Source organism: Abrus precatorius, unplaced genomic scaffold, assembly GCF_003935025.1.
Source record: "Abrus precatorius isolate BTA unplaced genomic scaffold, Abrus_2018 Scaffold3, whole genome shotgun sequence".
Lineage (NCBI taxonomy): Eukaryota > Viridiplantae > Streptophyta > Magnoliopsida > Fabales > Fabaceae > Abrus > Abrus precatorius.
Window position 1 is genome coordinate 30,002,546 of NW_020874373.1, and position 14,428 is coordinate 30,016,973.

The 14,428-nt window shown below is 28.6% G+C and overlaps 2 protein-coding genes across 2 annotated transcripts; one reads left to right on the top strand and one right to left on the bottom strand.

Annotated features, from left to right (window-relative positions):
• Positions 1 to 8,989: 8,989 nt before the first annotated feature.
• On the bottom strand, positions 8,990 to 10,538 carry LOC113863722 (pentatricopeptide repeat-containing protein At2g38420, mitochondrial). The gene has a single exon (XM_027497399.1). It carries the CDS (start codon positions 10,534 to 10,536, stop codon positions 9,037 to 9,039), a length of 1,500 nt encoding a protein of 499 aa, XP_027353200.1. The 5' UTR covers positions 10,537 to 10,538; the 3' UTR covers positions 8,990 to 9,036.
• Positions 10,539 to 11,656: 1,118 nt separating this feature from the next.
• On the top strand, positions 11,657 to 13,420 carry LOC113862457 (protein LURP-one-related 15-like). The gene is made up of 4 exons (XM_027495542.1): positions 11,657 to 11,765; positions 11,854 to 12,038; positions 12,546 to 12,770; positions 13,310 to 13,420. Exons 1-4 carry the CDS (start codon positions 11,705 to 11,707, stop codon positions 13,418 to 13,420), a joined length of 582 nt encoding a protein of 193 aa, XP_027351343.1. The 5' UTR covers positions 11,657 to 11,704.
• Positions 13,421 to 14,428: the final 1,008 nt, after the last annotated feature.

The window sequence follows — 14,428 nt, forward strand, 5'->3', positions numbered from 1 at the left end:
TTTAACCTAAAAATATGTTAAAAATAAAATTCATAATAAGACCTTTAAATAAATAGACTAGTTACTTTAAATTTTTTGCAGATTAGCCAACTTAAGGTGTTAAATAAACTAATTAATAAATTCATATGTTTAAGATATTATAATATAAACGTAAAATAATATATTATTTAAATTTACTTAAATTAATTAGTCAATCAAACAATATTTTTTAGTAATCTAAACTAAAATAAATTATTTTTAACTTATAAAAAAATTATTCATTTATATATTGATTTTTTTCTTCTATACAAAATTTTAAAAGTTCATCCAACCTGAACTTTATTAAAATAAATAAAGCTGTTCTCGTAAATTAAAAATAACTTCTATTTTTTTAAAAAACATTATCACTAATTTAACTTGTTTTAAAATTTAAAGAATATAAGTTATTTTAAATTTGAGAAAAGAATTTATTCATATTAATTTTCTTGTTTTATAAGTTATTCGTATGTTGTCAAAACCAGTTTTAAACTTGATAAATGGATTATTTTAAGTTATTATTAGATTAAAGCTTTAAAATGATTAAGTCATATCAAGGTTAGACATGTTAGGCTATGAAAAGTGATGAACTTGTGATAGCTTTTTTCAAATGTTTGATGATAAAGTAAACTCTTTAGAATATTAGCTTAAGCTTTTTACATGATCAAATTAAACTTTAAAAGAAGACAGCAAAATAATAAAGCTGCCCCTAAAAAGAACTTACCGATAAGTATTCACTATGAAAGAAATTAATAATCATTTTTCTATAAAATTATTACAGTGTTTCTATAGGACATTTTATATTCAGTTACAAAAGCATAGTAAAATTGACCTCCAATGAAAGCCCATTGACTTAGAAAAATACATTAACGATAACGGAACAAGTTTTTTTTGCCACCTTCTTTTGGCATTCATTTATTGATTTTGTATCCACAGTTCCATATATGGAGTTGTTCTTTTTAGTGTGATTTTCCAAAATAATATATAGGAAACTCATGATCTTGTGAAACCTTATATATGCACATCAAAATCACTTTCAGATCGTTTACACATTAATATATTTAATATCACTTTTCTTTATTGCTTAGTGTCCGGGCTTTAACTTGCAATAAAGATCATTTTCATAATTTATGAAGGTTGATGGAGACTCGCGATGTGGTCCATTATGGAAATGTTCTTTCAACATACACCGTAGGAGATACTATATGTTGTCTCTACCTTTTAAATCTTTGACGTGGGATATAAAATAATATACAAATCAATTTTAATATATCCATTAGTAAAAGATGAGTGTTTCAATATCCTTCAAAATTTATACAACTCATCTTTGAATTTCAAAATTTTAAAAAATTAGTTGTTGTATCCGTACCGAAAAATTTACCTTAATCATAACATCCATAGTAACCGAGGTAAATGCAGGTGGCAGATATGAGAAAACATCAAATCTGGGTCACACGAGACAGATTGAAAAGCACGAACAGCACAGAGCACGTTGATTAATGCAGTACAAAGAAAAGTTTTTTGTACGAGATATTATCAGACAATATCTTACCTATTTTATTTTGTTGTAATGGGGATACGGGACCTCTTCTATTCTTTAAAAATCTCCCCAAACTCACCTTTTTCACATTATTTTTAAGATGCACTTAGCATATACACGTGTTTGCATTTAAGTATATTTTAACGTTATTAATTATAATTTTAAATTACATTTATATTTATAAATTTTTTATGTGTTTCAAAAGAAATTGCGTTGAGATGTATGATTTTACTTTTTGAATTTTAGTAGTTATTATTAATGGAGGTAGTAGATGATAAAGATTTAGCATAAATTAATTAAATTGTCTAAATTGTTATTAATAATACACATTTTAACTTTTTTAATTTTTTTTCTTATCTTTTTAGTAATAGAATTAGTTAAGACATGCATTTTTTATTTTCTTATATAAATTTTATTGTAATGCATTTTTATGTGCAATGAGATGGAAATACAATTTTTTTTATTCATGGAGTTTTATTTCACACATCAGATTTATTCCTTAGATAATATCCAGATTCTTGCTATGCTTCTAGTTTTAAACAAATAGAAATTATCCAAATGAAAGTCTTATCTTTTATATTTATTTAAATAAAAGTCCTATTACAATCGTTATTTCATTATTTTTTTCTGGTGAAAGGTACTATTCATGAACTCATGTAATGAGGTGAGTTTTTATTTTAAAGAATAAATATAGGTTTGTTGATTGCATAATTGATATTCCAAAATCAACAGGTTTATTATATAAAACTTAGGAGCACAACAATAATTTAGTGCTTTCATGAAATATTTAATTTTGATATCAATTGCATAAAGTATTATGTATATTGAAAATGTAGTAAATGCCTAAAATGATTTAAATGAGCGATTTTCATAAGATAATTTGATTTGAGTATCTCAATTACAACAAGAGGTATATGCTTTATGACAAGGAGCATTTTCAGTCATATATTTCTTTACTAAATTGAATGTTTTATTGGAGGAATTGGAATACTACTGAACATTTTCTCAATGCTCTTATGTAGTAATTTGTTAATGTGCTACAATGTATAATTCTCAATTATTTAACCAAGATTATGTAATGCAATTTTTGACTGAATTAAATGAACAATATGCGAGTGTATGATCTCATATCTTATTTATGGACCCATTTCCCAATCTCAACTGTATTTTGTCTATGGTATTATAACAAGAAAGACAATTTGAAACTCTACTCAATTTTGAAAAGATTACTCAGTTTTGTGAGTAATCTTGTAGAAGAAAGTATCAATACAAAGAATGAAGATACAATTTTTGTCAAAGATAAAAAATCCAATCCATCATCTATGATTACTCTTGAATAATAATAGCATATTCTAAATTTATTACAGAATGTACATGCATCAACAATGCACAATGTCAATCAAGTAATTTCAAGAGCAGTCAATTCTTGTTTCACAAGGAGCCATTAGGTTACAGGTAACCTTAGCTCACCTTTGATTAATTCATTGAATTTATTTGCAGAAACATAGATATTAGACACTAGTGCCATTAATCATATTAATTTGTTTTTCATTGAGATATTTTGAAACAATGAGGCAAATTGATCCATTTGGTGTTAGTCTGTCTAATAAAGATAAGATCTTAATATTGTATGCATGCACAATATATTTCTCACAATATTTTTATCTAATTGTTGTGTTATATCATTCACAATTTATCTTTAACTTGATTTCAATATCAAAATTAATAATATTACTTAATTGTCTTGTAGCTCTTGAGTTTGATTGTTGTCTTATACCAAAATTGAAGAACTAGATATTGATTGGTTTGAGCAAGCAAATTAATGGACTCTATTACTTGGATGTAGATAGTATAACAAAGAGAATTAAATAAAGACATATGATCTATGGTGAATAACATAACATCACAAACCTTTAGAGTTATTTGGCATCTATACTTAGGTCATTTTTTTCAAAACAAAATGTCTATACTTAGTAAAAGATATCCATAAATTTCTTTGTATAAGCATAGAGCATGTGATATTTTATTCATTACTCTAAACAAAAACATTTGCCATACACTATAAGTAAAAATAATGCAAAAAAGATTTTTGATCTTGTCCATCTTGACATTTTAGGTCTATACTCTATTATTTTATTACAATATTTTTGTATTTTTCAACCATTTTTTATGACTATTCACACTATATATGGATTATGCTAAAAATTAAAAGAAAAGTATAAACTTATGTTCATAATTTTATTAAAATAGAAAAAGTTTAATTTAATACTCATGTTAAGACAATTTATAGTGATAATGGTCCAGAGTTTAATATGTTGAAATTCTATACTTTAATAGAATTATTCATTAATGAATTTTTTTTAAAAACACCTTAATGGAATAGTTGTGTAGAGAGACATCATTAACAAATCCTTAATGTGAACATAACTCTTATGTTCTAATCTAAGTTGCCTAAATCTTATTGGCCATATGCAACACTTCATGCTACCTATCTAATCAATTGTATACCTATTTTGATATTTAACAATCCTTCCCCCTTTGAACGTCTGCATGGTTAGGTATTTAATCTTTGTACCTTGTATACATTTGGCTTATTATGTTATTTGAGCACTTCAGTTATTAAGAGACACAAGTAGTACACAATGTGCTTTACTTAGGTAAAAACTGGTTTAAAAGGTTTCATTGTTTTAAATCTTTCTATTAAGGAGATTATTGTTTCTCGCAATGACTCAATCTTTCCTTTTCAAGTGTTCAATAAATTGATCTCCACCACTTTTTCCTACTTAAATCTATTTGGAAGATGATACTTAACCTCTATGCTCCAGACCCCTAACAACATTGCTAAATCTGATGATGATGTTCTAAATGATCCTCAAGATTATGGATCTCAAGATGATCCTCATGTGACCTAGATATTTACCTCAACTTCGTAATAGTCAACTAGACCAAAATGACTACCAACACACCTTGATAATTATATTTGTAGCTTGATACTCACTAAATATATGTATTCGCTTTCATCTTTCATATTATATGGTAATTTCTCCTTATCATTTTATCGATACACACTTTCTTTATCAACCATCAAGGAGCCTACTTCATAAATTGAAACTTGTAAGCATTGTTGTTGGAAAGAGGCTATGGTTGCTGAACTATAGGCTCTCGAATCTAGTAAGACTTGGATTCTCATAGACCTCATTTTGAATATAATGTCTATTAGAAATAAATAGGTATATAAAATAAAACACAAAACAGATTGTACAATTAAATGATTCAAAGCATGTCTAATGGCAAAATTGTATAACCAAATTGAAGAGCTTGACTATTTTGATACTTTCATACTAGTTCCAAAACTATTTATTGTTCGGATACTCTTGACATTTACACCAACTTGACATTAATAATGCATTTCTTCATGGATATCTATAAGAGGACACATAAATGATGGTACCTCAAAGAGTAGTCACTTCTAAACCTAATCAAGTTTGTAAATTACTTAAATAATCTCTTTACGAACTCAAACAAGCTAACAAAAAATGAATTGAAAAGTTAACTAGTATTTTGTTTTATCACAGACACACTCAAGCTCATGTAGATCATTCTCTCTTTGTTAAAACAACTACATATTCCTTTATGATTTTGCTCATCTATGTTAGTGACATCATTCTTGTTGGAGATTCTCTTTTAAAGTTTTTAACAATCAAGAATGTTTTATTCTCTTTCTTTTAGATTGAGATCTTAGAACTTTAAATTTTTTCCTTGGTCTTGAGGTAACTCACTCTTATTTTGGTATAACTGTTTGTCAAAGCAAGCATTGCCTTGACTTTCTAGTAGATATTGGACTTAATCATTGTAAACCAACTAATTCTCTTCTGAATCCTACAATACGCTTTCAAGATTCTAGAACTTTATTTCAAGACACTTGCTTGTTGTTGCCTTGTTAGACGATTATTGTATTCGACAATTTCATGCCTTGATATCTCCTTTGCCACTTAACAACTTAGCCAATTTATGGCTAAATCCATTGAAGTTCATCATTGTGCAACTCTAAGTTCTTTTGTTATTTCAAAAATGCTTTAAGAAAAGTTTTATTCTTCCCTTGTAGTATTGATGTCCAATTGCTAAGATTCTCAGATACTGAGTAGGGAGGCTGTATTGACAACCAATGATCTATTTTTTGTTATTGTTTTTTAAGGACGGTCTCTTTCTTAGTATTCAAAGAACTAATTCGTCATATCACGATCATCCACCAAGGTAGAATATCGAGTACTTGTATTTGTCACTATTATGTTGCAATGGCTAACTTATCTTTTCAACAATTTGAAGATCTCTTTAACATAACCTTCAACATTCTACTGTGACCACTCTTCACATTATTGTTAATCATTTTTTTTCATGAATGAATGAAACACTTGAACATTGATTGATATATTGTTCACAAAAAACTCATGTAGAGTCATGTGACTCCTTTCAATTTTCACTCCTTATAACATATTTACTCAAAACCTCACTAATTTCATGCACTTCTTTTCAAGCATCCTCCAACTTGTGAAAGGGATAATGGCTGTAACAGCCGATGATCAAGATTTAATATAAATCAATTGGACTGCCTCAATTGTTATTAATAATACATATTTTTAACTATTTTAGTTTCTTTTCTTATCTTTAAGTAAGTAATCAATTAGGACATACATTTTTGTTTTCTTATATAAATCTTATTTAATTGCATTCTTTCATGTAATGAAATGAAAATGCAATTTTTTATTTTTAATGTTCTATTTCACATATTAATTTTATTTCGTATAATTATTTTAATAATGTGTTGTAATAGAAAGTTATAAATTATTATAATGAGTTATAAGCTATAATATATATCAATTTTAAAACATTAAAATGACATTTTTCTAAAAAGATATAGTATATTCATATTTTATTTGAATTACTAGTAGGCGTAAGTTATATTGACTGAATTACATTAATATATATATTTAATTATTTTTTAATTATTATTATTATTATTATTATTATTATTATTTATTTCTATTTTCACACATTCTTGGTGAACAAATGCAATTTTTTTTCACCATATTGATTTATCTTTCTGCAGTAATAATAATGTCGAAAACCAACTCAACTAAAGGGAGGGGTTTGAATAGATTTTGCGTTTGTTTCAACAGATTTATTATAAACTATAACATTATTCTACTAAAATTGTTTTTTTAAACAAATGTATGTACTTTTTTTTTTCTGTCTGTTCATTGCTTACCGTTCTAATACATAGATTCAGAAAATCAGTTAATTAATTAATTTTAATTAAAAATATCTATAATTATAATAGTTTTTTATATCTCTTACTTTTTTTATACACGGGTAATTATATATATATAAGAATTTTCTTACACTAGTATAAATTTAAAAAATTTTACATTTGATATGAGTTTTTTTTATTTAATTTACATTTAACGAATTATAATTTATTATTTTATTAGCTAATAGATGTAAGTTAAATAAAAAGTTTGGATCAAGTGTAAAATCCTTCTCCAATCTCTGATTTCTCATGAACATGTTTGGCATAGTATATACAACTACAGAATTAGAAGAAGAAAAAAAGTTGAGCCTGCTGGAAACAGATAATCGAATGCTTCCAAAGCTACCGATTTACCTCAAGAAATTATCATTGTTGTATATTTAATGGAAACTCGGTCTCCTTAATTATTAGATTTTCTAATAATCTCAATTTTTCTTCAGGAATTTGATGAGATTGATGACGGGATTATAACAAATATTGATCCATTTGTTAGGAGGTATGTTCTGTTCATGTAAATTTGCAATCACTTATTCTTAGCATATTATTTCTATAATTTAAGTTTTGCAAATCATGAGCATCATTTAGTAACAAATTTTAATTAAATAAATATAAAAATTAATTTCCCATTTTGTTGATTTCAAATCCTTCTTTTTTCATGTTTAAGAAGACTTTCATTAGACGGTAAGTGAACTGGCTTTTCTATCAGGACAGATAAAAGGAATGCATGTGGAATAGGTGTTCAAAATGCTACCAAGAAGAGGAAAATAAATGGAGTTTCTACAATTTAATATAGTAGTGCATTATAATAAGTCATCTTACATGCTCATAGTATAGTGAGTGATATTTCCAATACAAAAAGTATAAAATGGGTCAAACATTGGTTGTCTCTTAATATATTTGTAATAATGCTTAATAAATTGATGCTAATATAAAAAATATCAATTGTAGAATAATTATGTGGTCTGGTCCATTGGATTTGGGAATGAGATTTTGTTATACCTTCGTTATAATTTAAACTAGCCTCTCAAACCCCTTAACAGACTAATATTTTTATTTTTCAAAGCCATCACTACACTATTCTTACAGGATTCAAATAGGAGAATATGAATACCATGCATAATAATGCCCCCAAAAAAAAAAAATTCCAAAATTAAATTTCATCCATTTATTATTTCATTAAACAAAGTAGCTATGTAAAAATTCAAGTGATTATTGATAAAAGATTATAGAAAAACTACGTAGATAAGTTGGCTTTATAAAAGGATTCCGAAAAACTAACTGATCCGTTATACTGTAGAATTCTATTAAAGAACTCAAGCGCTCCAACATTCATCATAATTACAAAAAAATTGAAAGAATTCCTTTTGATATTTATACGTAAGGTGAAATTTGTTAGAATATATATATATATAGTATTTCGACAATAAAATTTAATATTATCTTCATAAATACTATTAAAATAAGTATATCGTATTATTAATTGAAACCCGTGAGGGAGCACGAGTATCTTTCTAGTGTATTTCTAAAGGAATGAACAAAGATGGCGATGGAATAAACAATGATAGCATCTTTGCATCCCTCGTTTAACATTACAGTGGATCTTAACAGACATATTCATCTAACTCATGATGACTAGGTTATTAGAAGGGAGATATCAATAAACAATGAAAAGGTATGGAAATTAATGATTTTAGTTTCGCGATAATTAAACAGAAGTCTACAAACCAGACTAACTTGAGCCTATACAAGTGTAGTTCACAAGTCACAAGGAAAACTATAAATGTAAGGATTAAGGTAAGAGCTTTACTTACAAACTGTTAAATTGTAGACACTCTTCAAAGAGTGCAGCACCAACAACACCAGAATTCTTAATCTGAAAAGACCCCTAAATCCTCTTTCAAAATTAATTAGATTCTGTACATGAAATCCCGGTTAAAACAAATGTTTTTGGTGTTTAATTGCAAAAGGAATTACCTCATGAATGTTATTAAAAAATGGCTTATACACGAAGCATGATTAAACAATTAGTGATTTTTCTTGCAACATGTTGGTTGAAGATTTCATGACATATCTAGTTTGTTAACTACTAATGAGGTTTAGCTCTTAAATCAAATATAGAGTCCAATAAACTTCCAAATCAGATATATCACCCAAGCCAATTTAATAACTGATATTAATTTGGACTCAACAAGCCAGAAAATGTGGTTTCTGAGTACCTAAGTTCAGATCCGGAGATAAGAAGCAATGCTTCCCAAGCCCTGGTTCCTGGGGCAAAACCTTTTGCAACAATTTTCTTGGTCAATTCCACAGCTTTAGTACACAAGCCCTTTTGGCACATCTGAAAAATGATATTATCAAATGTTGAAGATCTAGGATATAAACACTTCTCCAACATTTCCTCCAACAGAAGACATGCTTCACTAGGCTCAGCTTTATCAACCAAACCATCAAGCATGATCCTGTATGTATGCAAGTTGAGCTCAACACCCTTCAACACCATCTCCTTCATTATCCCCCTTGCCTTACCTAAATCCCCTGCTAAACACAAGGCAGCCAATAAAGTATTGTAAGTGACCACATTCGCTTTGCATCCTAAGTCATCCATAGAAGCAACAATCTGAAGTGCCTCATCTACATTGTTCTGCTTACACAAACCATTTATATACACATTATAAGTATAAATATCAGGAACCAGTCCAAATACAAGAATTTCATCAAACAGTTCATCTAACTTCATATATTCCGCCTCTGCTACCATCCCACTCAAGACCATAGTATAACAAACAATATCAGGTTTAAGTCCATCTTCTTTCATCCGGTTCAGAATCTCCAAAGCATCCATACCCCTCCCTTCCTTCACCAAGAACTTAATCATATTTGTACAATCCATGACACTAGGACAAAATCCTAGTTTTCTCATATCCCCCCAAACAACCAAAGCCTCAACACTGGTCAAATCCTTTTGTTCACACAATGATGATATTATCAAAGAACTTATCTTCCCATCCAAACTATACCCATCTTCTATCATAAAATTCAGTATCTTAATAGCATAATCCACCCTCTTAATTCTACACAAGGCCTTGATCAAAACCTGAAAAGTTGATTCCTCAATGCGAATATTCATATGCTGGCTCTTTAACAAGATCTGGGGCACCATTTTGAGCCACTCTCTCTTCCTACAAAGCAGTGAGAGAACCAAGTTCAATGAACAAACAGTTGGTGTGCACCTGAACTTAGGGATTCTGAAGAACAAATCAACAGCATCTTGGACCATGTCAGCAAGACCATAGAACCTAATAAGGTACACAAAGATGAATTCAGGTGTTTCAAACTTCTCCATGTGCTCAAGGTGGTCAAGAACAGGAGGAATGTCCTGCAATTGGGAAGTGTTGGTTAAGGTTTTGAAGACAAAGTAGTAAGCTTTTGGAGTTGGGTCACAGCTATAACCTTTGAAGGAATCAAGAAGAGTGGAGAGAAGAAAAGGGTAGTGAAGGTTGTGTCTTTGGGATTGTTGGGAAGAACGCATTTCAATAGTTGCTTGTTTGAGGATTTGCATAGCTTGTTCTTCACCAAAATTGTGGTGCCATGAAGTCTTGTAAGGAGAGTGTGGCCATTTTCTGAATTTTCTGAGGTATTTGTTGGCACTCTTGGATAAAGGGTGTCTCACCATTCGGATTTGACGAGGAACAGAGAAATAGCATAGAATGAACAAAGAATAACCAATTCTGATTTGGGATTGTCCGAAGAATGAACACAAACCAAAACCTTAAACTGAAACTTCTTTTAATAAAAGATTGTTGATAAAAAGTAATTTATCAATGATTGATATCAAAATAAAACTAGGAATATGGTATGAATTTAGGTCAACTAACTATTCAATTGATCCTTATTTTAAAAAACTACAAGTCATCTTTTTTTTGTCAACAAAAAATAATTACGAGTCTCAAAACGTTACAAAACGGTGAATCAAATCGGCCTGAAATATGACTTGAGCCCCATCCAAAAATACTTCAACTAGGTTCGATAATTAAGACTATTCTCTGTCAGTTTTAGGCTGACTTGACAATCATGAGCACCTTAAGTTAAATTTATATAAAATCAAAAGAAAATTATAAAATAAATTATATTTTTAATTTTTATAAACATGTTTAATTTTAAAATAGTCTCCATCACTATTTATTAATGATGTAATATATATTTAAACATATATACTACATAATAATATAAATAGATGTTTGTCATATCATCATTAATTAGTGAAAAAATATTTTAATTTTTTAAAAATTTATGTGGAGTAAAATAAACAAAATATTTAGATAATTAAAATTAAATTAAATTATATTTATAAAAATTAAAATTATATTTTTCTATAACAATATTGAAAATAAATCCTATATAATATGGATGGATGATGTTTACGTTTGTTTTTTGTACTACGTAACTTCTTATATATTCAGACTTAGTTCATTTCGTACCTGCGCATAATAGTCTCATTTCTTTTTATTTCATAAACAAAAAGTTGACACGTTCATCAATCATGACAAGTAATAGAGCGTGTTTCAATTGAAGTGCATGCAGCAATACACTTACAAGAACGTTTCTAATTAATAGACAAATCAAGAGTCAAAGAAAGAATGCAATTCAACCAAGTCATCTGGTATTTGAAGTTCATACTTATCTGCCAAGAAACCTCCCTCCAACTTGGTTGACCATTTCTAATCGCATAACATATATATATATAACAAGGTTTAGTACCGCAAACATCTGATTCTACAACAACATTAACAAGCAAACACATATATTCTTCTGCCACTCTTTGAACTTCAACTTTCGATATCATGGCAAACCCATCACCACCCTTTGCCACTGCCATCATCGAACCTCAGTACATTGCCCCTGGTATGTATCTTTATGCGGGTTGGACATATATTGCATGTTGATAATTAGAGGTTTATTATTAATTATATATATATAACTGCCATTGCAGGTCGAAATCACGTTGATCTGATCATCACGAAGGAGAGAACTAGAGGTGATAATTTCACTGTCACAGACATCAAGGGGAACATCATTTTCACTGTTAAGAGTTCTCGCGTAACCATAGTAACACCCCGCCAACACCTTTTCTTATTTGACGCTTACGGAAACCCAATTGTCCATCTTCGAAGAGCGGTTCGTTCATCGACTTCTCAATTCCTATCTTCATTTCCTATCTGTCTAACTTATGCGCCTCTTAAATTAATAAAATTTTGTTTGTAAAAAATTTTATTTATTTTTTTCGTATGCACATGATAAAATATTATATATACTATTTTTTTTATCAAAGTTATAAATTTTAATATAATTCAATACATTAATACTATTATCATGTGCATCAATATATCAATGTATATTTAACATGGAAAGTGTGCGATATGCATAGGTGGAGTCACATCTTCTTGTCCTAACATTTGATATGGAGTGATAATTGTGAGCAATGAAACATGTTATCTGTTTAAGGTAGGTTAATACGGAGTATAACAAAGGCATATATGCATGTGAAAGACAAAATTAAAAAATGTAGCATTCTTCGTATAACGTCGAATTGAACAATTACGTAATCAACATTTCATAATCAACGATTGAAATATTTTAAAGGTTGGATTTGAAACTTAACATGAAAGTTCTTCGATGATGCAGCTACTGGCAGCAAATGATAGCTGGGAAGCATTTAGAGGCAAAAGCACAGAACCCAGGGATCTTATCTTTATTCGGAAGCGATCCTCATTGTTCCAGCTAAGGACCAAATTAAATGTGTTCTTGGCAAACAATACCACTGAAGTTTGTGACTTCAAGGTCAAAGCAACTTGGTTTGGACATTCTTGGGATGTTTACATCGGTGATTCTGACACTGTTGTTGCCCAGGTTTGTTTTTTCAACACGTTGTATATGTTTATAATGAAAATTTAATAATAAAATATCAAATAATAAAATAATTAATTTCAAAAAATATAATAGAAGAATAAATTTAAAGATAGAAAGATGCGTTAAAATTATTGTTATTATTATTGGATAGCAAATTTAAGAAATTGAATCAACCTGCATCAAGCTCAGTTTTATTTGGGTTTAATTGTTCGGATTGAAAAATATGAATTTATTTGAATCTTGAATTTAATAACACAAACTCTGTATGTTTTGATAAATATATTCAAGCTGATCGACTCATTTGTCGACTTTAAAAATCATGTTTAAGTGCATTAAAAATAACTAGAAAAAAATGCATTCACAAAGTTTTTTAATAGTTTCTTTTATTTTTTTATCTTTGTCTTAAAGTCATTAGTGTTTGCATTTGGCTTAAAGATATTCTGTATATTGTTTGTTTTTGCTTTTGAAATTCTAGATGCCTGGCAGAGCTAATTACAATTGAAAAACAAAATTTATGGAGATATTTGCTTTTTTTGCAGATAAATAAGAAGCTTGGTACAATATTTAGCAGAGAAAAGTACCTTGTGACCGTCTCCCCGAACATCGATTATGCATTGGTTGTAGCGCTAATAGTAACTCTTGAAACTTGATTAACAACGACATGAGCAAGCGTAGTTCGCGAGGAAAATTAAGCTTTAGGCTTGTACTTTCTTATGGATTATTTTCAAAATGTCTCAATTTCTTGAAGATGTGTGTTCGATTCTTTTATTCTTTTTTCTTCTCTTCTAAATGGTATTCGGATTAAAGAACGTCATGATTGTAGTTCTAGTTTGCTTTCAATAGCTAGCCTGTTACCTATAACACCTTTATTTTTTTTATTTAAATAAACAAACTTTTATGTGAATAGAAAATAATTTAGTTAGTTTCACTCTCAAACTCTATAATAACAAAATTTACAAATTTTTTATTGTGAAAGTTTCATATTATTTTAAAGATAAAATTTTAAAACTTGAGATAATTAGATAAAATTTAACTTTATTTTTAACAAAACATATAACTCACTACGAATACATATAAAATTGATATTTTTGCTAAGGACGATAATGAAATAATTTTAACCAAATTGACCCAAATACTATAAATTCTAAATTTGGCCTTTAAAATCCTTTACACAATTTAATTATCACAAATTACAATTTGAATAAAATAGTACAATTTCTTAAACATTTCTAATCTCTACAGAGCAGTCTTCCCTTTAATACCTTGGACTATGATTCTAAGACGAGCAGACACCTTTCTCTCTTGACATTCATCATCTGAAAATATTGGTAAGGGTGAGTATCTTTCGCCCCACTAAATATCTGGTTTAACATAAATAAATATTCACATGCATAGACCGTACTTAATAACACCAATCAACAAGGATTAATTCACAATAACACTCAAATCAAACTTCTTACTATCACAAAATAATACACGCAAGATAAACAACTAATCATATTCACTAACTTTTATAACATGCATCTGCTTACTATCATGCACGTCACAATGCATGTTTTACAACATGTCAATCAATATGTCACCACACATGTGTCTCAATCATACCTGTCGATGTACTACAACACATATATCGCGACAACATCAACTAACATGACACA